The sequence below is a fragment of the Felis catus genome, chromosome B3 (assembly GCF_018350175.1).
Source record: "Felis catus isolate Fca126 chromosome B3, F.catus_Fca126_mat1.0, whole genome shotgun sequence".
In the NCBI taxonomy this organism is placed as follows: domain Eukaryota; kingdom Metazoa; phylum Chordata; class Mammalia; order Carnivora; family Felidae; genus Felis; species Felis catus.
Genome location: NC_058373.1, coordinates 133,477,149 through 133,502,788, shown reverse-complemented (window position 1 = coordinate 133,502,788; position 25,640 = coordinate 133,477,149). Strand labels below are relative to the sequence as shown.

Here is a 25,640-nt window from a genome sequence, read left to right as displayed (position 1 = left end):
GGACAGGGCCCATGCCAGACCCTTTCATCGTGCAGCTGTCCCCCGTGGAGCCTCAGCTGATGGGCGATTATTTCCTTTCCTTGCGCGTTGCTGTGGGCAAGGGGTCCGTCATTTCCCCAAAGCTCAGCCCAGATGCTGAAAGCATTGGGGTCTGTGTCCCAAAGCCCGGTCAGGAGGTGTCAAACACAGGGACAGAGATGTCCACCTAGTCCTGACCCCACTTCGGGAAGAGAAGGCTTTGCTGGAGTTCACCCCTTCCACCCCACTTCTGTGAGTTGGGCGTCCTGCCCAGTGAGGCCAAAGGGGAGCGCAGGCTGTGGGGGGTGGCGTGGGGGCAGCTGGCTAGCGCTGGACCCCTGGCCCTAGGTGCTGTACCTGGACGCCGTGGAGCACTTCCCCGAAGAGATGCAAGAGGTCCTGGACCTGATGACGGAGAAGGAGCTCCGGGTGCGCCTGCCCATCGAGGAGCTGGCGCTTCTGCTGGAGGACTAGACCAGGAGGGAACGGGCCCTGCCTTCCGGGCCTCTCGCCTGCCCCGCCCCCGACCCCCCCCCCCCCCCCCCACCGGAGCCGGGATGCGCAGGACAGGGACGCATGTGTGTGAGCATGTGTCACGAGACCTCCGCTTTCAAGTTTCTTAATTCTTAGTAATTTGGGTCTGGGTTATCAGTCTTTTACCTCTTGCACATTGTTTGGATGTGTGAAGGACACAAAACCATTGTTTACATATTGTATATGTGAATGTGTGTACGTAGGGAACAATCCTGCCAAGTGAAAACTAAACCCGTCGTGGCTGGTGTGCGGGAGGTCTCTTCCACTCCTCTGCCCGGCCGTGAACGTTCCCCACTGGCACCCTTGGTGGTCCTGCCGTCGTGGTAGGAAAGGTCTGGTTTCTGAGCACTCGGACCTCTCCCCGCAGCTGGTGAGAGCAGCTTTTGCCCTTAAGAGCCGTTTAAAACTTGGTGCTCTGGCCTCGCTCCCATTTTAAACGTTTCTCATTATTTGCTAGGCTCTTGATGCCACCTCCCTTCTGTGGACCAGGAGCATCATTGGGGGCTTGTTAGAGATGCAGCCTCCGGGCCCACCTCAGCCCTTCTGAGTCAGGGCCTGCACTTGAACAGGACCCCCTGGGGACTCACGTGCACCAAGTGTGGGGGTGCTGCCCAAAGGACCCCTGTGGCAGGGGAGTGTGCAGGCGGCCATCTGAGAAGTGCAGAGTGGAGCCAGCGCCTTCCCACCAAACCCACCCCTGCCTGGGGGCTGTGACACAGAGGCCCAGACCCAGACCTGCCAGGCCACATTCTTGTTTTGATTTCTGAGGGTATGAATGGAACGAAACGTAAATATCCACATTCAGACCACTTTCTTCTGAAAAGGACACGCCTTGCAGTCATTATTAAGGACACTGAACTGGGAGGAAATTGCTCTATCTTCCCTGAGGTCCTGCTCTAAGAGAAACGCGGACAGCTGCTGACTCTATCGTGATCTCTAGAATGGCTGAAGTTGTATTTCTTTGGCATCTCATCCAGAGAAGCCCGTGTCGTGGAAGAGAATCTTGCCTAGAAACCAGCGGACACTGGTTGGGGAGAAGGGCGGCGGGTCAGGGCACCCGAGGAAGGTGGCTGGCCAGCCAAGTGGACGCTTGCCTCGATCTGCCCACTTCCTTCGCGGCTTCAAGACTGAACTGTTCAGAGAGGGGAGAAGTGCCGGAAATGGATGAAGAAAGGTAAGGGGGACCTCTAACAGGTTTTGAGAACCCTTGAGGGGGGTGAGGTTTCTGAACCTAAGAATGAGCAGGCAGGGCAGATTCCTGTTGGGAACCTTGCTTAGCAATGCCAATACCTTCCTGCCCAAAGGATGCTAGAACCCTCATGCTCCACAGACCTTCCAGAAGGGAAAGCGGAGTTTCCTTCTGAAGCCAGAACCACACAGTCGGCCTCTGTTGCTTAAACAGCAGACACCGCTGGCTTTGCGGCTGCTGTTGTCCAGCCCTGCTGCCGGCTCTGGGGAGGAGAGCAAGGCAGGAGGTGTTCAGGTTTACACTCCTGGCCGTCGCCCAGAAGCCTCCCTAACGCCTTGGTCCACCTAATGCTGGACCGGCTGCTGAGCGGCTGGCGTGGAGGCTCCAGAAACGGGACAAACTGAGGAGGCGCTCACTTTATTGGGGGGGAGAGCACTGCATGTGGCCAACACATGAGGGCAGCCTGGCGGGCACCCTACACACCGCGCTCAAAAAGGGACACGGGAGGTTTTGCTAAGAAAGACCAACGGGAACGTGGGTTCCTCTGGGCGGCTTCCCAGCCTCATCCCTCGGAGGAGTCGGGACACCCCGACCGTTTCCTTGAAGGCAGATGTGGTCGCTACAAGTAGAGCCCTTCAGGGGTACCTTCTTGTTTTTTATAAAGAACGTTTTCTTTCGATTTTTTGAAGTCTTCATTTGTTACTTTCATTCTGCGTTCTCTCAAGGCCATCAGACCAGCTTCTGTACAGATCGCCTGTGAGAAAGAACAAACAGTATGTTCAGAAAATGAAAGACTTTGTGTTCTAATGATTCCGAGAGCTACTTTGAAATAAGGTGTAAGACGCCCACACTAAAACTGCCTCAACCATTTGGGAAAAGATGAGATCTTGTGAATGTCTGAAGCCTTCTAATGATTTTCTCGGGGTCTACCCGGCGGAGTGGCTTGGGAGGGAAGCTCTACCAACGCCCCACTGTCGTTACAGGGAGCCACGTTCCCGGGCCACAGATGCCGTTACACCTGGAAACTTCGCGGCAACAGAGCACACGTCCAGTTCGCCTACCTACACTGAGGAGAGAGCATGCGTTCTGGCTAAATGGAAATCTCCCCATTTACTGCATTTATTGTCTCGCAACACTTGCCAAAAGTAAAACAACCCACACAACATGATGTGATAAAACCACAATCTCAGCACTAAGTTTCTATCTGGTTGTGACCCTCAGGATACTTCAAATGGTTCAGCAAAAAAGAAAGTGAACAGAATGATAAAGCAAAGAGGTAAAACAGTAACACTTGGTGAACTGAGGTGATGGGTATGTGGGCATTTACTACTGTTGCAACTTTTCTGAAGACTTCAAATTTCCTAAAATACAAAGTTGGTGCAAAATTTAAAAACTCTCTTTAAATTGAAGTTACCGACAAAGACACTAACCTAGTTCTACAGATGCCAATGATACGCAGTTCAGTGCAGGCACCGGCGTGAAAAGGCCCCACACGCGCCGTCCCTACCTGACCGTGGCACTTACCCCTACCTGACAGAAACCCAGGTCCTCACATACAAAGCAGGCTGGCCCCACACTCAGTGCTGCCGAGCCTCGCCCTAATTCTGGTCATCCGGGAAGAAACGTCCTCACGTGCACACACAACCAAGAGGTACAGTCCAGCCCAGGTTCTCACCTTGATGTCGGCCCCAGAGAGGTCATCTTTAGCCATGATCAAGTCGTCCAGGGTCACATCATCGGCCAGCGTCATCCTGCTTGTGTGGATCTGAAAGATGCGCCTCTTGGTCTTTTCATCGGGCAGGGGGAACTCAATTTTCCTGTCAATGCGGCCTGCGGGTATAAAAGGTTTCCAGTCACACCCCTGTGGCTCCCCCCAGGCCCGCTGTGGCTCGGGAAGCCTGTCTCCTCAGACCTGCAGTTTCAGAGGGAAACTTCCCTTGTGGGAAGGGTCCAAATCTTGAAAAGTGAACACTGCTCTCTGTAAATATCCACGTTTGAATTCATCCCGTTTAAAAGAAATCCTCTCTCCTCTGGTACCTTCAGAAACACACAAACTAGCTACTGCTGCTTTTGGTGCTACCCGAATGCAAAATTAACTGGAGCTATCACAGAAGCTATTTCTTCAGAAAAAAGAATATTCATTACGGGAAAGAGAAACGGTCACAACTTAAGACTGCGATGAAAAGGGCCACACTACACCTACTACATCATGCTCTTAGCCATTACCTCAGTGGAACGCAGCTTTTGGGAAGTCATTCTACACTTCAATAATGTACTTGCCTTGATGTGTATCACTTTTAAATCCCCTGAAAGTGCACTTAAACACGAACACATATAAACACACTCATTCTCTGTGATGGGACAAAAGCAAATCTGACCTGGTCTGATAAGTGCTGGATCCAAAGTTTCTATTCGGTTTGTGGCCATGATAACTTTCACGTCACCCCTTGAATCAAATCCATCCAACTGGTTCAACAGTTCCAACATTGTTCGCTGGATTTCTCTTTCACCACCGGAATTTGAATCGTATCTTTGAAAAAGAAGAGAAGGGATGAAAACCGAACTGATCTCCTGCTGAAGGGGAATTATAAAAACACCTCTGATGCCCTCAATTCTAGCAACAAAATCAGCACAGCCTCCCAACCACCACATAATCTTAAACTGTAGATGTTTTGTGCCTGAGATGGCATCATTAATTCAGATTGCACGTTTGGTATCTGAGCCCCCGACCCAACCATGAGCTCCTGGAAAGCCTTGTGACAATGGCTGTGTCCCCAGAGTGCAGATGCCGCCTGGCTCAGAGTGGAAACTCAAGCCATGGCTGCACACTAATCTCCAGACGGTCACGACTCCCGGGTGGTTGCCAACCTGGCACCCCGGAGCAGAGCCTAAAGCAGCCACAGCCGCGTACAGAAGGAGCCAAGGCAAACCCATGTGCGGGCCACGCAGGCAGTGCTCCGTGATCGTTCTCAGACAAGAGCTACAAGGTCTTTACCTCTAAATGACACAAAGAGAGAAATGTACCTTTTTGTTCCAATGGCATCAATTTCATCAATAAACACGATGGATGGCGCGTGTTCTTCTGCAACTCGAAATAACTCCCGAACGAGTTTGGGCCCATCACCTAGGTACTTCTGAATAAGTTCAGAGCCAACCACTCTTAGGAAAGTGGCTGAGGTTTGGTTTGCTACTGCTTTGGCTAATAAGGTTTTACCTATTTTAGGTTAGAAAAAGAAAGACAAAGTGAAAAAACCCTCAAGTGCTGTCTTAACTTGAAAACCCTGTCACTACCACCTAAAACGGGCATAAAAAACGGGCAGATCCCTCCGATGAAAAGGCATGCCACCATTCCAGTGTCTTGACATTATGTTCTCCAAGGCAGATAAGAGGAAATTCAGAACGTTCTGATTATTTTTAACCATCTTCCTAAAGTCATCATCATAGTGTCAGAAAATACACTTTACTGGGTTATTCGAACTTGCATAGAAGTTGCAAGTTATTAACCCGACGCATGCCACCAGGGTTTGAGATCCAAACTCTACTCTGTGAAACAATCAGTGATGGAAAAACGGCCTGAGAACCCTACGTCTGACCTAAGGAAACACTCTTTAGCACCAGGCCTGCAGCCCCCAGGGCCACCCGAGGAGTCGTGGCTGTGCTGGCTGGGCTTCCCCGAGGCTCAGCTGAGACAGGGCCAGCTCCCAGTGAAACCCACAAATGATAGCTCTTCAGACTTTTCTCAGTCTCTGTTGTGTCCTTGTGAGGAACTTCCTCTCACCAATCTCAGGGAAGATCTCAAACATTTCCAGTCCTACCCCGTTCCTTGAAATTTCTATTTCAGGTCAAAACCAAGAGATCTGGCAGCCATTTTGTGAACTTTAGGGCTGGAAGACCTTGGCCCCTTTGATGGTGAGTGAGGACAGGGGCACAGGGCCAAGCAGGAACATCAGGACACGGTGGCAGTTAGAGCAGGGCTGGTAAAGGACCAACCTTAGGCCCGCGGGGGAAGGGGAGGAGGCTGCCGGGGAGTAACACAGACTTAGTTCAAGTGGGAAGAAGGACGAGGCGCTAAGCTTTACTACAAGATGTGGCCACGACATCCTTGTGGTGAGACAGACAGAGGGCTGGGTGTGAAGGCTTAAAGTGCGGAGACTCCCCAAGAGAACCGACTAGGGCTGGTGAACAGAAGACAAAAAGGACCTTTCTAAGTGGGTGGCATCTTTCAGTCCAGAAACGGCCAAGGCCAGCTGCTGTGGCACTGCAGTAGCCAGAGGGCTCACCGAACCGGCTTCTTCCTCCTCCCGTCAGGCCCACCACCCTGTGCTTCACCCCAGCTCCTCAGATCGGTCCCCAGCAGTGCACATGCACCAAAGGAGGCCTCTCTTCCAGCCTCAGCCCTGTTGCCAGCTCACTCCCAGAGCGACCGCGGCCTTGGGCTAGTGGTCACTGGCCTCTCTGACACTTGATTTCCTGGGCTGTAAGAGGACAGGCTGCAGAAGCTCCAAGCCTCCGGAGCTTGTCTCCACTTGTCTCCCAGTCCCTCCACTGTGGGCAGTCCCCAGTCCTCTCAGGATCCTCCTGGGAACGTGGTTTCAATTCACTCAAATAACTGCTTCCTCTGGAATTTACACAGCGATGTACTAAGTCCTGGACTGTACAACTTACTCAGGTCAACTAGTCGCACGGTGAACCAAATATATGTGTTTTTATCTTCATCTATGTATACAGTATTATATTCATTCAGTACCAATGGACCAGAGAATGAACCTAATCTGAACAGCACAGAATAGGTTTTAAATCAGCGGTTCTCCACCATGGTTCTGATGTCTGGCCACACACTCCAGATGCAGATCGGGATTTTCAGGGTGGGACCAAATACTGGTATTTTTTAAAGCTCCAGGGTGATCCTAGTGTACAGCCAAGGTTGAGCATCCTGGTTTATTTCCTGTCTTATAAAGTATATTTAATAGACTCACACTAATCTTGAATCATGAATACTTGAAAGCCTTATGTTTTACAGCATGTAAATGAGGTATACAAGAGGAGTTCTAAGAAACTGTAAATGTATTCACACTGAGCAGGCATTTGGGGTGGGGGCTGCCTACTGGTGTTCGTTTTTTGTTGCAATTCCTACTACTGTTTTTAACACATTAAGTCTGTTAAGTCTACAATTTCAAGTCTAAGATAATTCAGTTTCTAAGCATCTACTATACAGATAAATATACTTTTGTGTAATAGGTATGTTTCCGTCCTTATTCTAAAAACGTCCAAAATGCCGCTTAGAGAACTTTGTTTTAAACTAAGGAATTGTGGCATCATTACTCAAGAATTAATTATAACAAGCTAATACTGTAGCTCAGGAGATCAGCTGAGTGCCCAGAGAGTGTCAAACACGGAGCATACGTACCTGTGCCAGGTGGTCCATAGAGAATGACCCCTTTTGGGGGCTTTATACCCATCTCTTCATAATATTCAGGATGAGTGAGAGGAAGCTCCACAGATTCCTACAGAAAACAAACACCGGTAAAAATAAAACGCTTTCCTACTAAAATTACCAGATCCATTAACCGGCGTCAAGAATATAGCTCACTTTCAACAAAAATAAGCTAAAACCTCACTACTGTTAGAGACACTGTGGGTGACTTCCTCTAGCAGCAAGGACACATTGAAGAGGACCTCTGTCCCGCCTGAGCTGCCGCCCCCTGCCTATTGCTCCCAATTTCCCTCAGACTTTCCAGAAGCCAGCCTTGAGCGACATTTAATAAGCTCTTCCTGAGCAAAAGAACTTCAAGTGAAAATACACCCTTTCCATTTAAACTGCAGACAGGAGCTGGGATGATTTTCTGGTTGCCGTTACACCGACGGACACGCTGGCTAGAGATGGAGCTGTCTGAGAGGTGCCGGCTGGAGACCGGGGACAGCTGTGCATGACCTCCCTACAGGCGAGACGCCGTGCAGGTGGCTGGCCCACAGCCAACCTGAATGGCCACTGCACTTCCCCCGATTCACACCGTCCCCACATCACCGGAGGTTTCCAGACGGCCACAGCTGAAGTTAACACAGATGGAAACATTATATATTCACACACACAATAAACACTGCATATAAAAAGGATTAAGCTGCAGCTGCTGAAGCAACGATCACCCATTTATTTCCATTACCTAACTCGGTATTAACAACTACAGAAGAGCACACTGGCAAGCTCTGTTACTGTTTGATCAGTACAGAAAAAACAAAATATGCAAAATAACTCTAAGTACCCTAAATGAGGCAGCAGTAAGAAATCTAAAGTCTAAAAACCCAGAGCCGGTGCCTAGACCTACCTTAATTTCCTGGATTTGGTTGTCCAGACCCCCAATATCAGCATAGGTTTCCTGGGGGGCCTTTTCTACTTTCATCACTGTGACCAAGGGATCCGTGTCATCCATGAGCACCCCTATGACGGCATGTACCTACAGAGAACGTTAAGTTTTACTGCAGGGACGTGAGGTTTACACGATCCATTTACAACAGTGCAATGCCAGTCACCAGAACGGCCCGAACAGGCGGATCTGAGAGGAAGGAGAAAGCATCCCTAATTCGGGGCTTCGAGACTGGCAACTTGCCTTGTGGTTGAGCAGGACCGAACAGCCTGGCTCCAGCAGGTCCTTGTCTACAAAGGAGAGAATGCTGACGTAGTGTTCTGAGCCCACAGACGTGGACACGATGGCGTGATTGTCATCAATGATCTCTTCCAACGTTCCTACCGACATCGGGGTCCCCCTCAGATCATCCACCTTTGATCTCTCCTCCTGTGTAAGAGGATGCCACGAAGGAAAAGCGCGTTAGACCTAAAAAGTAGACAATGCTGACAGTTTTACTAGAGTTACTAGATTTTACTACGTTTACAAAGCAGGTGGTGCTTTTAAAAGGCAGCTAATTTATGATTCATAAGAGCCTGCACAGGTCAACTGCTTGAATTTCACTTATTCACTGAATTCTATTTAATAACTAAAACCGTCAATTTGTAAAATCAAAGTTACAGTAATTTCTCAGTTTACCTCTTGCTTTTCTTCTAAAGGCTTCATTTGTTCCTGATTTCTAATGAATTCTTCCTCCATGAGAAGATAGTCTTTAATTCTCTCTAACTTCAGTAATTTTAAGCGGCACTGAGTGTGAGGTGTCACTGTAATTAAAAAAGTTTTATTGTATGTGGAGCTTGACATTCGCAATGAATTAAGTCCATTCATAAGAAAAAAAGGTTAAGACTTAAAATAAGCTAATAAGCAGGTGCCTAAATGCAAAGGGAAGAGAGACTTTGGCAGTTCTAAGTAAGCAGGTAAAAACGGGACGAGTTCCATGACCAGACAGCTAATACAAAATGACATACACTAAGTGAACTGTCTTTATATATAAGAAAAAAAGAACTCAAGGACCCAAAAGATAGTTTGCTTCGGTGTTTTATTCCCCATAGGTGCTAATAAGAATAGCTACAAGTGCTGTTCAGTCAGAATACATGCTGCATGCTAGCTAGAACAAAAGCATCCACTTGTAGGAGGACCGTGAGATATCAGTGGTATTAACATAGGTGGCAAACATTTTTTCCACACTCTTCTGCGTTCTTTTGGCTTGAAGTCCCCTGCTGCACAGGAATTTTAGCATATGTAGACAAAAATGCCAATCTTTTCTTTTGTGGTTCCTAGGTTTCCTCAAAATGTCTCTCCTTCCCTGAGGTTAAATATATTCCTGAATTTTTGTTCATTTACTTATTTTCACGTCTGTACTACAGCTGGCAAAAAGGGATCTAATTTCATTTTCCCTCAACAGCAAATAAAATATGCCAGCCATTTGTGTTAAATACTTCGTCCTCTTCCCACAGAACTCAGACATCACCTTACCATATAGTAATGACCCATGCAACGTGACTTCCTATGTTCTTCTGGCAATCTGAGGACCTAGTCTTTATCGATACCATATTGACTCATTATTCATTTTTTCAAATTGTCGGATTCCTTTCATTCTTAACCAACCAACATTTAAAAAATTATTTCATCTAAGCAGGAAGAGACTTGTTTAGATGGGGATGGGAGGGTTATGTAAGCCGAAGTGATGAGAAAAAGGCAGCCATGGGAAGGAGAGGGGGGAAGAATGTTTTTAAGCAAAGGGCAAAAGCCCTAATGTGGATAAGAGTCAAAGAACACAAGGCAGGGCCGTGTGAACGACAGCAAGGGGAGTGACGGGCTGAGGACAGAGAGGTGGGCTGGGTCAGGTCACCTGATCTGAATCTCAGTCTATGTTCAGCATGAAGCCACTGAAAAAGCTGGTGTTCAGGAATCCCAAGACGGACATTCCAACACAGTGGCGTTCCATTTCTTCGGGGAATAAGCGTGTTTTCTAAGTTATTGAAGCTCAATCTGACTTTTCTAATCTCAAACTACACTCTTCATACCTCAGAGGAGCTGGCTGTTTAAGCGAGACATGGTTGTATACCGTCTGCACACTGCTAACACCAAAACACGGCTTTTACCGCAGCCCAGAGGAGGGCCACACCCGCGAGCAGAGCTGCAGCCACCCCGTTTCCTGACTCCACATTCCGACCTCTACGCTACACACACAGACGGCTCTCGTGGAACCGACACAGCAGGGAGGAACCATTACCCAGTGGCAGCTTGCTGGCAGCATCCGGTCCCTTTGTTTTCTTCTTCTTTTTCCCCACTCTGGTTGGTACAGGAGGTTCGTACTTCTTTTTCTTGTCCTTGAATTTTTAGAACAGCAGGAAAAAACAAAAACCACACCAATCATATCAAAACACAAACTTCTGTAGGGCCATCATCTATTTCTCGGGGCTGTAATTTTCCTTATCTTTCAGAATGCTATTAAAAACTCCTTTTACAAATAAAGCTAGGTTTTACACTTCTGCAATTGGTGAATGTAACTGATCTTTTTATTTTTAAAAGTTTATTTATTTTGAGGGAGTCCGTATCAGAGGCAGAGAGAGAGAGAGAGAGAGAGAGAGAGAGAGAGAGAGAGAGAGAGAACCCCAAGCAGGCTCTCTAATGTGAGGGCAGAGCCTGATGTAGGGTTCAATCTCACGGACTGTGAGATCATGACCCGAGCTGAAATCAAGAGTCAGACGCTTAACTGACACCTCTTGATCTTTGTTTTTACAATACACAATGATAGACTATTCAATAAGGACTAGAGGTCAGAATTCAGAATTATATACCAAAAGTTTGAGCTGAAATGAGACAATTCTTCTTCACATCTGAGGATATTAAACACTAATTTACTGGCAATTTATTTTAACACTCTGTAGTGTTATTTTACACATTTAAAAAATCATTAATTCAGGGTGGGGGGCCTGAGGCCTCAGTTGGTTAAACAAGAATTCGACTCTTGGTTTTGGCTCAGGTCACGATCTCACGGTTTGCGGGTTTGAGGCCTGTGTCACGCTCTATGCTGCTGGTGCGAAGCCTGCCTAGGATTCTCTCTCCCTTTCTCTCTGCCTGTCCTACAACCACACTCCCTCTCAAAATAAATTTAAAAAAAAATCATTAGTTCAGGGCACCTGGGTGGCTCAGTCATTTGAGCATCTGACTCTTGATTTCGGCTCAGATCATGATCCCAGTGTTGTGGGATCAAGTCCTGTGTCAGGCTCTGTACTGAGTGTGGAGCCTGCTTAAGATTCTCATTCTCATTCTCATTCTCTCTCTCTCTCAACCCCCCCACCTCCCCTCTCCTCCCACTCACCCCCTTTCTCTCTCTAAAATGAAAATAAAAAAATAAAAATCATTAATTCATAATTACTTACTTGACAGGTCAACAATCTTCTACAACATGAAATGGATACTGTATGTGAGGCCAGGCTGGTTAAAAAACTACAGGATTACTTATTTTGCATTTTGACACTCACGAGTCCCCAAAGAACTTCTCAGCTGAGAGCCAAGATATGTTGCACAAGATATGTTTACTCACATCACAGACACATCTGGCTTATTTACCTTGTCATCCTTCTTGCCACCTCCAGGGCCATGACCACCACTCTGACTTTGACCCTGAAAAAAGAAATCAGAGGTATAAATTCGGAATGTGATCACTTCAAAAGAACATCCTTATATTCCCATGATTCCATGACACCATTTCACATTTCTGGACTTAAGATGTACCTTGCAGTCAACATGTACATTTAGCATCGTAGAAATTTCTTTTCTTCCTGAAAAGCTGTTAGTGGATCAATGGTGTGCCCTGCAACTGTTTGCATCTTAAATCAAGGACAAGTCTACTAAGAAACTGATGTATCGTAATGAGGTTGGGATTCTAAGACCACCCCTTTTTTGAGGGGAAAGTAGAGCTTGACATTCTTTAATATAAAACTACTTGAGTGAGTATATTTCATGAAATTAGGCCATCAAAGCTAAGTCATTTTACCTATTTAACAATCATTTATCAATCGTTTACTCCTTACTAAGATCACACCAAGACCCAGGAGACTTTCCTTTCAAAAGCAACTTACATACCTCCCATCTCTAAAGCCTGGGGCTCTCAGGCAGGTCTTTCTTCCCAACCTGAAAAGCTAAATCACCTTAAGGTATCAAGAACTCAAGTGTATTAATACACTCGTGGGATTTGGGGATTTTAAAACAGACCCCTCGGCTACAAGGGATGGCTTAATAAAGAACAGTATCTCAAAGCTGGTGGCATTTTAAACAATAGTGAACTTACTTGAATAGAGGAGCCCTCAGTCCCCTCAAATCACTTCCACGTAAGCACCTCTAAATTAATACACCACCAGTTTAATTATCAAGACAGAACAATGTATCATTGTTACCTAGAAGAGTTAGGGTCAAATATAGTTCCCCACCTGCAGGATTCTTAAAATTCTATGCTTTATTCTGAAGAAGGTAATTGCAGGCTCTGAAACACTGTGGCTCACAGAGTTAGTTATACCGCAGTAGGCCGTCCAAAGTACAGGCCTTTAATACTTACACCTCCTAAAGAAATGTGCTGTTGGCTGGGGCAGATAATATTTGTGGGGTGCTTACTATGTGCCCAAGTCTGTACCAGACATTTTCCTTTACTACTTCATTAATTCCACACCACCCTTCAAGGTAGGGTTTATCATTCCCAGTTTTTAGACGAGGAACTGTGATGAGCCTAAGAACATGGGCTATGGAATCAGATGCATCCAGCTTTAAACTCCATCACGCAGGTCACCTCCCTGAGCCTCAGCATTCTTAACCAGAAAGTGGGGACGATTCTAGCTCCCCTTACTGAAGATGAGGTAGGGCACAGACACCACTCGGCATGTGCCTGACTCACAGTAACTCCTCAGCAATACAATATCACCAGTGAACAAGAAACATTAGGGTCAGGATTTTAATGACCAGCCTGGTTACAAAATCTGGGCTCTGAAATAAATCTATCTGGTTCAGTTCTTCACTCTCATTTAACCCATCTCTGTTTTTATCCAGAACTCCGACCTCCCACTCACTCTCCCACAGCATTTTCTCCCCTCACCAATCCAGCTATTCCTTTGTGAAACAAGGAGCTGATCCTTGAATTTTCCTCAAAAACCTCCAGCTGCTCCCCAGCATTTATGGTGTAATGTCCACACTCTAGAGTGGCAGACGTGGCCCCTGCCAAACTGGCTGCAGCTAACCTTTCCCAGGTTCATCTACCACTCGCGATCCCGCAAGTCTGGCCCCACAGGAGGGCATCTTCCTGTACAGGTCATAAGCCTCTTCATTTCTGGGGCATTTTACAAGATGTTTCTCAGTCTCAAATAACAATAACAAATATACCCATTTCAAGCCCTTACTCTAGGCCAAACAGTGTGCATTCTCAGGGTATCATCTAGTTTACTTCTTACAGACCCCATGAAATTGGCACAATCATAACCCCTGGTTTACAGATACGGAAACCAAGGCCCAGAGATGTTAAGTGACTTGCCTATTATCACAAAGCTTGTCAGAGATGTAGCCAGGAATCACGAAGGTCTATTGGACACCAATATCTTACTGCATGGCCTCTAGCAAAGACTGGCAGGGTTTGTGTAATAGCACAGCCACTTAATGTGTCTCTGTTTCCTCCTTGGTAAAGTGAGGATGATAATAATTACTGTAAGGATAAGAAGAAAATGCTGGAATATAACCCTATGTCTATTGCAGCATTATTTACAGTAGCCAAGATATGGAAGCAAGCTAAGGGTCCATCAATAAATCAATGGATAAAGATGGTGAGGCGTGTAAATGCACACAAACACAATGGACATTACTCAGCCATTAAAAAAAAAAAAAAAGATCTTTCCATCTGTGACATTAACGGACCCAGAGGGTATTAAGTTAAATGAAGTCAGACAGAGAAAGACAAATACAACACGATTTCACTTGTATGTGGAATCAAAAAACAAAGCAGAGGGGCGCCTGGGTGGCGCAGTCGGTTAAGCGTCCGACTTCAGCCAGGTCACGATCTCGCGGTCCGCGAGTTCGAGCCCCGCGTCGGGCTCTGGGCTGATGGCTCAGAGCCTGGAGCCTGTTTCCGATTCTGTGTCTCCCTCTCGCTCTGCCCCTCCCCCGTTCATGCTCTGTCTCTCTCTGTCCCAAAAATAAATAAACGTTGAAAAAAAAATTAAAAAAAACAAAGCAGAAACAGATCCATAAACACAGAGAAATGGTGGCTGCCAGAGGAAAGGGACAGACAGTGGGTGATGGGGAATGGAAGACACAGGCTTCCAGTTATAAAAGGTATAAATCCCGGGGATAAAAGGTAAAAGGTACGGCACATAAAGCATATAAATATACAGACAGTGGCACTGGGATAGCACTGCACTGTAAAGGGACAGATGGCAGCTACAGTGAGAGCACAGCAGAGAACAGACTCGTCCAATCACTGGGTTGTCCACCTGAAACTAACACTGTGCCAGCTCTACTCCAATAATAACAGTGACAAGGAGAATAACGCTGGAAAAGTACCTAGTACATGCTTAGAACATTACCCCCGAAGTCCTTACAAAACCTAGAAGACTATGTGGTCGACATTCTTGATGTTCAGGATACAGGCTGAACACACTGCCATCTCAGGCCCTTTGCGCTTAACTATTCCTTCTGCCTGGAGCCCCTTCCCCTCAGATGTCTGCATAGGCTACTCTCATTTTGTTTAGACCCCTGCTCAAATCTCACCTCCTCAGAGGGGCCTTTGCTAACACCCTATGTAAAATAGCCATCCCATCCCTTTCTATAAACAACCATATAGCACTGGCCACCCACCCATCTCTCTCCCGTTCCCTGCCATCATACTGCAAGTCTGCTTTTCGATGTGTGTGTGTGTGTGTGTGTGTGTGTGTGTGTGTGTGTGTTCGCCTTGTCTAGAACGGAAGCTCCATGAAGGCAGAGACTTCGCCAATCACGCTCACCTCTTGCGCCCTCACCGCTTACAGCAGAACTTGGCCCCAAAAAAAAGTTGCAGGCGTTCAATAAGCACCTGCCTACTGAACTAACGAACAACTGCTAGCGGGAGGCTCCCCTCCGAGGTGCCCCAGTCACAAAGACGTCAGTCTTGAATGCCTTCCCCAAGTGCCCCCACTCCCCGCGGTCGTCCACCGCCGCGCTCTCCCCTCCTCGGCCGGAACGAATCCCTCCCTCTTCTGCGGTCGCGCAGCCCTTCACCTGAGCGGCTCAGAAAGCACTGGTCCCAGGTGCTCAGGGAGGCTCCCGCCGGAACTCCCCGCGCCGGTCAGCGGGGCCCCGGGCGACGGAGGAGCAAAGCCGGGCGCCCTGACGCGCTCCGCCGCCCCACTAGCAGCCCTCCCGGGGGACCCTGCGCGCCAGGGGCCCCAGGAACCCCGGTCCGGGCCCGCTGGTCGGCCCCGGCGGACCTGAGCACTGTCTCCGGGAGCCCCCGACCCCCGAGGAGAGCGGGCCGGCGGGCAGGAAGGCGGGCGGGTCGAGTGCCTCGGGGAGCCGCCTCGCCCTCTCGTCTCGGGTCGCTTCGACCCCGTCGCACCGCCACCACCGGCCGAAACCCTTAGTCACTCACCATCTTGCTCCGGCCGCTTGAACCACCGCTACCGGATATGCATCTGCCAAGGCGGCCGACAGAAGCGGAAGTTGCCTAGTGACGCTACGGAAGCCGAGAGGAGCCAAATCCCTCCCTGACGGAGTCGCTCTCCAAGGGCTTGGTGGGGCAACGAAAGATCTTAGAAGCAACACGTGAATCTTGTAAAATATTTTACTTGAAAAAAAATTTTAAATCGAAGTTGTTAGGCTGTTGTCAACAGTTTAAGACGACGACGTAGACTTTGAAAGAAGTAAGACAATTGTGAAGATATAAAATATTTAAAATCTGCAAAAATCTTAACTGAGAAGAATTTCACGTGTTGCTCCAAGAACTGGAATGGAATTATAACGGCGAAGGTGACATAAACTTTTGGATCAACATTTAAGCTATTATTTGGGCTCTGGAATAGACGTGATCATCTGAGAGTATTTCCTTGTCTAATGAGTTACCTGGATGCGTTTTCTTTTTTCCTTTGATGCTTTGTGGCTTGTGATGATGTCACATGTTGTCTTAAAATAACTAGACTTGCACCTGGTTGGTAACGTTGATCATTTATTACACCCACCAGGACATTAGAAAGATAGCAAGCATCCCTTTGGCCTCTGGAAACTTCCACAACTGGTGCTCAAAATGTTGCCTGTTGCTGAACTGGAGAGATGGAATTCATTCTTGTTTTTTGTTTTTTTTCTCTGCTCCTGATTAATTTAGTTATTTTAGTTGTGAAATGCTAAAAATATTTCACTAACACCCAACAGGTACAAAAATAGGAACTCACTCTTTCCTTTTCATCATCATCTATAAAAACTATGTCTGGACAACTGTTGATCTCCGCTAACAAATCTGGCATCTACATGATATGTGAACCAGTATGATAGGTGAGGGGCAAGACAACTCCCCCTTCACGAATGCTGAGAGAAACGCCAGAGTTGTATGGAATGTCTAAGCAATCTGTGTATAACCCGAAGAAGTGTAGAGGTCCTGAGGTGGCGTCACATTCAAAGAAGCACAGGCTGATAATACTTAAGAAAACTTAAATCCTGGAGGGCTTGCATTAAGAAGCCCCTCAATGCACAGAAAACACATTCATCTCTTTTCTCCCTCCTGCTGGCCCCGTCACTATTCTCCACTCCAATGACAGCCAGCTCTGTAACCCTAACTCTTGCAGCTTCCAACCTCCCCAAGCACCACGTGCTCCAGTCTTTCCACCCCCTCCCTGCTTCTTAGCTATTCATTTTGTAGATAAACGTAACTTCCCTACTCTCCTTAGTGTTAGCTCCCTTTTTCCAATTTCTTTTTTTTTTTTAATTTTTTTTTCAACGTTTATTTATTTTTGGGACAGAGAGAGACACAGCATGAATGGGGGAGAGGCAGAGAGAGAGGGAGACACAGAATCAGAAACAGGCTCCAGGCTCTGAGCCATCAGCCCAGAGCCTGACGCGGGGCTCGAACTCACGGACCGCGAGATCGTGACCTGGCTGAAGTCGGACGCTTAACCGACTGCGCCACCCAGGCGCCCCCCTTTTTCCAATTTCTTGGATTTCCCCTGAAAAGGGGGCACAGAAACTGACCCGTTCAGGGAATATCCATTTGCCTTAGGGGAAAAAAAAGGGTAGGGCTGGGAAGAAGATGAGAGATTATGAAGAATCACATTAGTGACTTTTGCCTTGCTCACAGAAGTAATATTTTGTTTGTAGTTAGCCTAGGCTGTGTTTAGGACATCCAGGAATTGAAACACGATACTGAATATCACAATAGCGTATACATATAAATGTGTACAGTTGTATATGGACTTATACTTCTGCTTGTGTTTGAGTAGGTGTGCGTATCTATTGTCTTCTCTGTACCTCTGCACACACACATGCACACACACACACACACACACACACACACACACACGTTGATGCCCTTCAAGTATCCAAGGCCAAACTTAGTGTCTTCCCCTAGGACCTCACATATATTTTATCCTGGCTAATGACACCATTCAGAGACCTAAGCCGGAAGCCTCCCCTCCAACCTCTCCCATTCCCCGGCCACCTCACTGGTCAAGTCTTATAGCTTTGCTTCTGTCATGTTGCATCATCTCGTCCCTCTTTCCATCCCCACCTTGTCACCCCATCTCACAATTCATTCAGCAAATAATGACTGAGCACACCATGTGCCAGGCTCTCCTCTACGGTCTGAGGATACTGCGGTGAACAAAGAGACAAAAATCCTTTTCCTAACGGATTTTACAATAAACAAGTAAATGAGTATATAGCATGCTACACGAAGATAAATGCTTTGCGGGAAATTCAATAGGAAGGAAGACTAGAGATCGTGCAGCAGTGGCGGTAGGTGCTTCTGACTTTAAATAGGATGTTATCTGAACAAAAACTGAAGGAATCAGAGAGTTAGCTATTCAGGTATCTGGAGGAAAGCTTTCCAGGCAGAGGGAATAGCGAGTGCAAAGGCCCTGAGGTGAGAGCGGCAAGTGACAGGGACTGGAGACACCATGTGGTGAAGAACTGAAAAACGGACACATAACTCCCAATGGAGGCTTAAGGGGGGTTAGAGTCAAAGCAATATAACCCAATAGGGAATTAATAATACATTTTAATCATTAATACATTTATTATTAATAAATTATTACCCAATAGGGAAGAGAGCAACAGATTTTGGCATCAGAACACTTGGGTCTGAAACTGGGCTCCATCGCTTACTGCTGTCTCGGCTTCCTATCGTTGCTCTAAGAAACTACTACGAATTTAGTGTAGTCTTTTCTGGAAACTCTAGGGAGAATCCATTTCCTTGCCTTTTTCAGCTTCAACGGGCCACCTGCATTCCTTGGCTTGTAGCCCTTCTTCCGTCCTAAAGCTGGTAACATTGCCCCTGCTTCTGCCCTCACATCTCTCTCTGACTCCACATCTGCCTCCCTCTTTCACTTTTAAGGACTTTGGCAATCACATCAGGCCCACCCAGGTAATCCAGGATAATCTCCCTATCTTTAGATCAATTGATTAGTACCCATCATTCCATGCGTGACCCACCCCCTGGAGCGAGTTTACCACTTACCTTATTCACAGGTTACAGAGGTTAGGATGTGGACATCTTTGGGGAGTCCTTACTCTCCATGGGCATGTCACTTCCCTGTCTGTGCCTCAGTTTCCCCATATGTTCAAGAGGATAATATTAGTACCTCAGATCCATTCCTTTCCCTCTCCGGGCCACCGTATCAGCCAGGTCACGTCAATGAGCAGCTCCGGTGGGAGACTGGAAGGGAGTAGACGGAGGAGTCAGAAATGTCTCTCTCTCTCTCTTTCAGCCTCCAGTGGCGGGGGCAGCGGCTGCCTGGCCACGGTGGCTTCAGTGCTCACCTGTCAGGACAACCATAGCTCCGGCTCCCACAGAGTGACAGGGCCCTGGGCCTGAAGTTCCCTTTGTCCTTCCGCCCCAGTGCCCACAGGGACTTCCTGCTGTTGCTAATTTCCAAGATGCCTCCTTATCTGTGTTGGTTATTTTACAGAAAGGGAGCATGTGGGAACGGGGGCAGGGGCAGAGAGAGAGAAAGAGAGAGAGAGAGAGGGAGAAGGAGAGGGAGAGGGAGAGAGAGAGAGAGAGAGTCTTCAACAGGCTTCACGCTCAGCGCAGAGCCCGAGGAGGGGCTCGATCCCACAACCCTGGGACCATGACCTGAGCCAAAATCAAGAGTGAGGCAGTCAACCAACTGAGCCACCCAGGTGTCCCTAAACTTCTTAATATGTAACGCAGGGATATTCTTTGCAAAAACTGCTGAGATATGAATTATAGACTGTATCTGGTAAGAAGTGATCAAAGGCAGTTAACATCAATTTGGAACAATTAATGTGTCCATTTTTTCACAATTTGTCTTGTTTCAAAACAAGGTAAATTAATCTTTGTTTCTCTTTGATTTTCAATAATGCAATGTAACAGAGCTAAAACTAAAAGTTCTCTGTGAAGCAAGGATTATGAGAAAATGTATGGCATTCCTTTGGTAAACGTGTGTATGTGTGCATTTTTCAAATTTTCTGGCACATAGAATTTCAGAAACAGGAAGCAGAAAATAGAAAACATTTTAAAAGAAGGTGAGGCTTGACTAGGACTATAGTCGGAATCAATATTTCATATGACTAGATAAATCGGCTTCCATAACCTCATAAAAGAACATCCACTGAATCTGAAAGAAACCATGTTAAAATTCGATCTGTGGGTTTTTGCTTTTATCTAAAGTATCTTGCAATATTGAGTAGTCTCAGAAAACATTGTAACTACACTGAAAAGAGAGTCATAAACCAATCTTACTTTAGCTGTTCTAAATTATGTTTCATCCTAGGAGCAAGTATTGAGATTAACTGGAAAAAATTGCTAATATTTAAACACATTTTAAAGAGCTGTTTTCAGCTTCGGCATCTCTTACCACTGTTGGTTTGCTTTATTCTCCGGGGACACTCTGTCAGGAGTGATACATTTTATGTCTACGTGTTTTATGACAGGGGACGGGCCATCAAATGAGACTTCTCCTCACTCCCACTTGGCCACCATCCCTGATGGTCTGTGGGGCCTCCTTCCCAATGCCAAACTTCACCCCCTGCAGAAATAGGTATATGATGGGGAAACCCTAAGCGCCAAGTATTTATGGTGCTTTGATTTTAGTCCTCAAAGGAGCTTTCCCCAAAGCCATGTTCTCCGTCATTTCTGTGTGGGTCCCCCTGCCCAAGACATGGCAAGATACAGGTGGGTGAATGGGGTGGGCTTCCTTCTGTTAGGAGGGAGAAGAACTTTGGGAATGCAGGTTCAGCCTCGGAGAGAGCAGATTTTAGCATGGAGAAAACATGGCCACTAGGGAACAAGAAACAGATTCCCAAATCCTAGCGGTTTGCATACCTCGCTTTGAAGACCTCTGCATGTGTATATAATAAATGCATGTACGGGGATTTGTTTACAAAAATAAATAAACACACAAATAGGACTTGATGCTCAACTCTTTTTCAAAAATCTTTACTGATGGCCGAGCCCGCAAGAAAGTTTGGAGAGGTGGCCTGCAGAAGAGAGGACATAGGTGCAGCATCTAAGGCAGCGACACCACCAGCCTCCATATTTGTCCACTTCCCTCCAGGCCCCTTGGCCTCCCTCTCCTCCCCTCTGCCCTCTCCTTTCTTCCATGCCTGCATTCGCTGAGTGCCTGGGGCACTGTGCTAAGCACTGGGGCTGCAAGGATGGGCGCGTTTCCTGCAGGGTTTCCTTCTGGGTGAAGTCCACCTCCTGAACTGAGAACACCTGTCAGCCACACTGGCTGCCTTTGCTCTTGGTTCACGCGGCTCCCCCTGGAGGTGGCGCAGTGGGATAACAGTCTGGAAATGGTTCTTGAGTTTTACGAGCAAGCTTCAAGGGGTCAGGAAAGATCTTAGGATATAGAACGTAGATTGGGCAATGCAGAGAGCAAGATAGAGTCACTTGTCAAGCAGGCAGCCAAGGGTGTTGCCCCTAAGACCTGATCCCTGATTCATTTCTGTACCTGCCGGGGCTCTCGGGTGCGCTCCGACAGCGCACGCGCGGAGTAATCGGTCTACATCAGACAGACTTTGTTGACGGAAATCTGCCCTAAGTTTTTGAAGCTCAGCACAAGTATATTCTCCATCTTCTGTTACTTCGCGGGTTAACCTTGACTGTGATTAAATTGAACACTCTTTCTTGTGATAATAGGTCTGCTTTGATAATCCTCCCGGCCAAACCCCTCCCTGGGTTACTATAGTTTCCTGGATCCTCAGGATGGAAGGTCCCAAGGGTGTTTTGTCCTTTACATTTGAATTATTCATTGATTGGAACGTCCTCGTTCCTCTATTAGTAATAGAGGACTACTTTTTACCCCTTTGTTGGTCCTGGTCTGGCTGCAAGATGGGTTTTGGGTTGTTTTGTTTTGTTTTTTTTAGAGAGAGAGCAGAGGAGAGGGGCGGAGGGAGAGAAAGACAATCCCAAGCAGGCTCCATCCACGCTGAGCGTGGAGCCCACCTGGGGGCTCGATCCCACGGCCCTGGGGTCATGACCTGAGCCAAAATCAAGAATCGGCTGCTCAACCGACTGAGCCACCCCGAAGCTCCTGCCAGATGGCTTTCACTGGTAAGATGGTGAAGTCTGCAGTAGACGCTCTTGACTGTAAGGGCTTTATGTTTTTAGGATCCCGGGGTCCTGGTAGTGAGTTTCTTTCTGACTTCTAACTCTGTGGGTACCACGGGTCTTCTACACCAAGTATGGTGTCCAGCATCTGGGCCCTTCCCGCTTTTGTAAGGCATTTTTTTTTAATTTTTTTTTCAACGTTTTACTTATTTTTGGGACAGAGAGAGACAGAGCATGAACGGGGGAGGGGCAGAGAGAGAGGGAGACACAGAACCGGAAACAGGCTCCAGGCTCCGAGCCATCAGCCCAGAGCCTGATGCGGGGCTCGAACTCACAGACCGCGAGATCGTGACCTGGCTGAAGTCGGACGCTCAACCGACTGCGCCACCCAGGCGCCCCTGTAAGGCATTTACCTAGTGCCCGCACATTCCTCCATTTTTGTACCCTCGCAGCTGCGATACACAATTTCCTAACTATGTAGAGCTCTATGCCCCACTTATACCTGGGATATGTGTACATATTTTTCCACGGTTTTTGTTCACGTCTTTCTGCCAAGCTATAGATTATTTTGGCCACTAGTGGCATGTATTTCTGCAACGTTTCCAAACGGCTTCATTTTTCTTAACCCTCCAACTGCCCTTCTGAAGAGGTGTCTCTTGGGTTCAGCTTTGGCTAGTTCCGCCTCCGGCCCTGCTTGCAAAGGGGTAAAGCCCAGGATAAGCTTTCACTGCCGGCTGCTCCCTGCATAGAACCAGTTTGGGTTTCCTCTGCCTTTGCTGATACCTTAGGATCTCACCCCACGCAAGATGCCTGGAAAGTCTATATTCACACAAATCTACTCCCCAATTTATTATTGATTACTTCTGCTAGAGTCAATTCAAGCAATACTCAAGGAGCCTTTTCTGATTCCTCTAAATTGTCTAACACGCAGTGAGTCAATGGCACAGAATCCTGCCTACTGTGCAAACTGTCGTGAGCACGCTACGAGGGCGCACACACGAGTGTGTCTTTCCACAATGTCAAGTTGATTCCATCCTAAACCAAGGCTGCCATACTTGTAAAGCGGGTCCAGGATTCCAAATTCAATGACATTTCACTATGCATTTAAGTTGACGTCATACGTGTCACACAAAGCAAAGCACAAGACAAAGTCACATAGCACACAAGATACAAGAGGTAAGAAGTTAACGAACCCAATGCGCTCAGTCTGCAAGCACGCGGTTGTTGGGGTGAGGCCTCCGTCCGGCCCAGGGCCGCTCTTTGGCCCCCACTGCTTTTTATGTCGAAGCAGTGGAGGATCTCCGGTATGTTCGGAGATCAATGGACAGCGCCTTTGGTGGCCGTCGTCTTTTTGATGTGGTCAGATGTGAAAACTCACCCTCTGGAGAGTCTGACAGTTTGCTCCAAAGTCTTCTCTTTTAAAAGACGTTTAATTTGTCCTGAGCCTTTCCAGGTCTTCTCTGGTTCTGCTGGTCATCACTTCTGGGTGTTGTCACCTGTGCTGGTCTGGGCGCTATCTGGTCTCAGCTGCAACGCCCGTGGCTGCAGACGTCACTGCTTGACGTGAGCGAGACCATCTTGGTCTCTGCAGTAGCGTGATGGTTAAGGGCACAGACTGAAGTCAGGTCACTTGGATTTGACCCCAGCTTGCCACTCACATAGTACATCAGTGTGTGGCCCCAGGCATGACTTTTCCCATCTGTAAAATGGGTGTACTAACACACCCTATCCACAGAACGACTTGACATTTGACATAAAGTATTTACAACAGTGCCTTCCCCATGTGTTAAGTACGACATATGTTTGTTAAATACTTTTTTAAATGAAGCGTTTGGGCAAAATGACCTGAGGTTTGATCATCTGTCACCAAAAACACCCCCCAGCTTTAGTGCCCAGGCTGCTTGTCACCGTGGGTATGTCTTCTGTGCTTGGTCACTGAAGGAGAAATGAACAGCGGCCAGTTGACTGAGAGGCCCGTGGCTGCATGCAGTTCAGAGAGTCGCCGGCAGATGGAGCCATGCAACCAAATTCTGCGCAGCGGCCGGTTTCTCCTGTCCGGACTAGAAGTTCCTTCCGGAGCTGGTCTCAGGTGCTGGACTTCCAAATGACCCTGGGCTCTCTCCCCCTGCACCCTCTATTCACTCACTCTCTCCCCCTCCGCCCCCTGGGCTGGCCAGTCCTCTTTCCTACGATGGCCTTTTTGGCCTGGCTGGGAAGCCTGCTAATTGGCCTCTAACTGGCTAAACCCTGGCCCCTGAAGGGGAGCGGAATTTGTCACCCTGAAACATGCCCCTCTGGCATAAGAATTATTTAAAGCTGGTTAATTTAAAAAAACGTTAAAGTTTATTTATATTTATTTTGAGAGACAGGGAGGGAGAGCACAAGGTGGGGAGGAACAGAGAGAGGGAATCCCAAGCAGGCTCTGCACTATCAGTGCAAAGCCCGCCGTGGGGCTCAAACTCACAAACTGTGAGATCATGACCTGAGCCGAAATCAAGAGTCAGACACTTAACAGCTTAACGGACTGAGCCACCCGGGCGCCCCCAAAGCTGGTTATTTTTAGAAACCGCAGACACAGGAGCAACTCTGATAAGTGGGTAGAAGTTACCCTTTTGTAAGAGACGTTTACAAATACAAGGGAAATCTCCATTCGTAAGGGCATCTCCCTCATACCCCGAAGAGCTACAGAGCAAATCTCTAGGAACTCTTGTCAAACGAGAAGGCAAAGACTTAGACCTGCATAACAAGCATGCCCTTGCTTTCTGTACTTCCCTGGTAACCTCCCATTTTGTCTTTAGTTGAAGATGAAATCTAAGGGGGTGGCTTGGGCCACTTCAGCGAGATACTCGGTTTTCTCCCCAGTATATAGGAGGTACACATGTTATTAAACTTTTGTTTATTTTTCTCCTGTTAATCAGTCTTTTTATTACAGGGGTGTCTCAGCCAAGAACCTAGAAGGGTATAGGGAAAATTATTTTCTCTCCCCCACACCCTTTAGGCACTTCTGGAATCTACTTCAGTGGCATCACTGTGCCACCCTCTGTCCCTCTCTGTTCAGGCTCCATCAGGCTGACCCCCCCCATACCAGAGGAAGGCCTGCCTGAGCTCCTCTTGGTGTTGGAACCAAGTCACCACATTGTCACTGGACCCCCGGTCCCACCCCCCCCTCCCCCCCTCCTCAACTTCATTTCTGTCTTGAGCTCTGGATCATCAGAGATGAACTAAAGCTGAAGACTTCAGATTCCACCTGCACTTTTACTGGGTGCCCAGTGGCTCCCATCTTAGACTTGTGCCCAGATGATGCACAGCAATGCTTTGACTTCCATGTGTTACCGAAACAGGACTCAGTTGTTGCCTTAACTACCTTCATTTTGACCTCAGTCTGTGTTTTCTGTTTAAGTTCTTCCCAGCTTACCTTTTAACTCAGGCAGAAGACCAGGCGGGCAAAGCATCCCATGGTGGGAACCGAAACTACCTCCTCCGGCAATAACAACTGTCCTCACGCCATCAAGACCCCACGTGATTGACCCCAAGACAATGACCAACCTGACCTCTACTGCCCAGCTGCATGGACCCACCGACCTTGGTCCCACAGTTTTCTGACATAACCCAACAAGTATTTTCAGCACTCTGGAGACATTGGGACACTAGTCCACTGTCTTCCCAGCGTCGGCCTCACCGAAATCAAGCCCTTTCTTGTTTTGCCACCGTTTGTCTCTCTGCTTGTGGATTTTATCCTCGGCAAGTGGATGAA

At 47.5% G+C, this 25,640-nt stretch overlaps 2 protein-coding genes across 4 annotated transcripts in view; one reads left to right on the top strand and one right to left on the bottom strand.

The window, feature by feature from the left end:
- Positions 1–10,642, top strand: part of NRDE2 (NRDE-2, necessary for RNA interference, domain containing) — a 56,115-nt gene extending 45,473 nt beyond the window's left edge. For 2 of the 3 annotated variants that reach the window (XM_045060367.1, XM_045060369.1), the window contains one exon: positions 367–10,642. In XM_045060367.1, coding sequence (XP_044916302.1) covers positions 367–492 — 126 coding nt within the window. In that variant the 3' untranslated portion in view covers positions 493–10,642. The remainder of the gene's footprint in view (positions 1–366) is intronic. The other variant, XR_006599917.1, reaches the window with a different exon arrangement.
- PSMC1 (proteasome 26S subunit, ATPase 1) lies at positions 2,143–15,860 on the bottom strand. Its single transcript, XM_003987910.6, has 11 exons — positions 15,755–15,860; positions 11,722–11,775; positions 10,379–10,475; positions 8,782–8,906; positions 8,347–8,532; positions 8,065–8,193; positions 7,149–7,245; positions 4,766–4,955; positions 4,120–4,271; positions 3,417–3,571; positions 2,143–2,495 (listed from the first exon to the last, which is right to left on the bottom strand). Exons 1-11 carry the CDS (start codon positions 15,755–15,757, stop codon positions 2,361–2,363), a joined length of 1,323 nt encoding a protein of 440 aa, XP_003987959.1. The 5' UTR covers positions 15,758–15,860; the 3' UTR covers positions 2,143–2,360.
- Between the last annotated feature and the right edge of the window lie 9,780 nt (positions 15,861–25,640).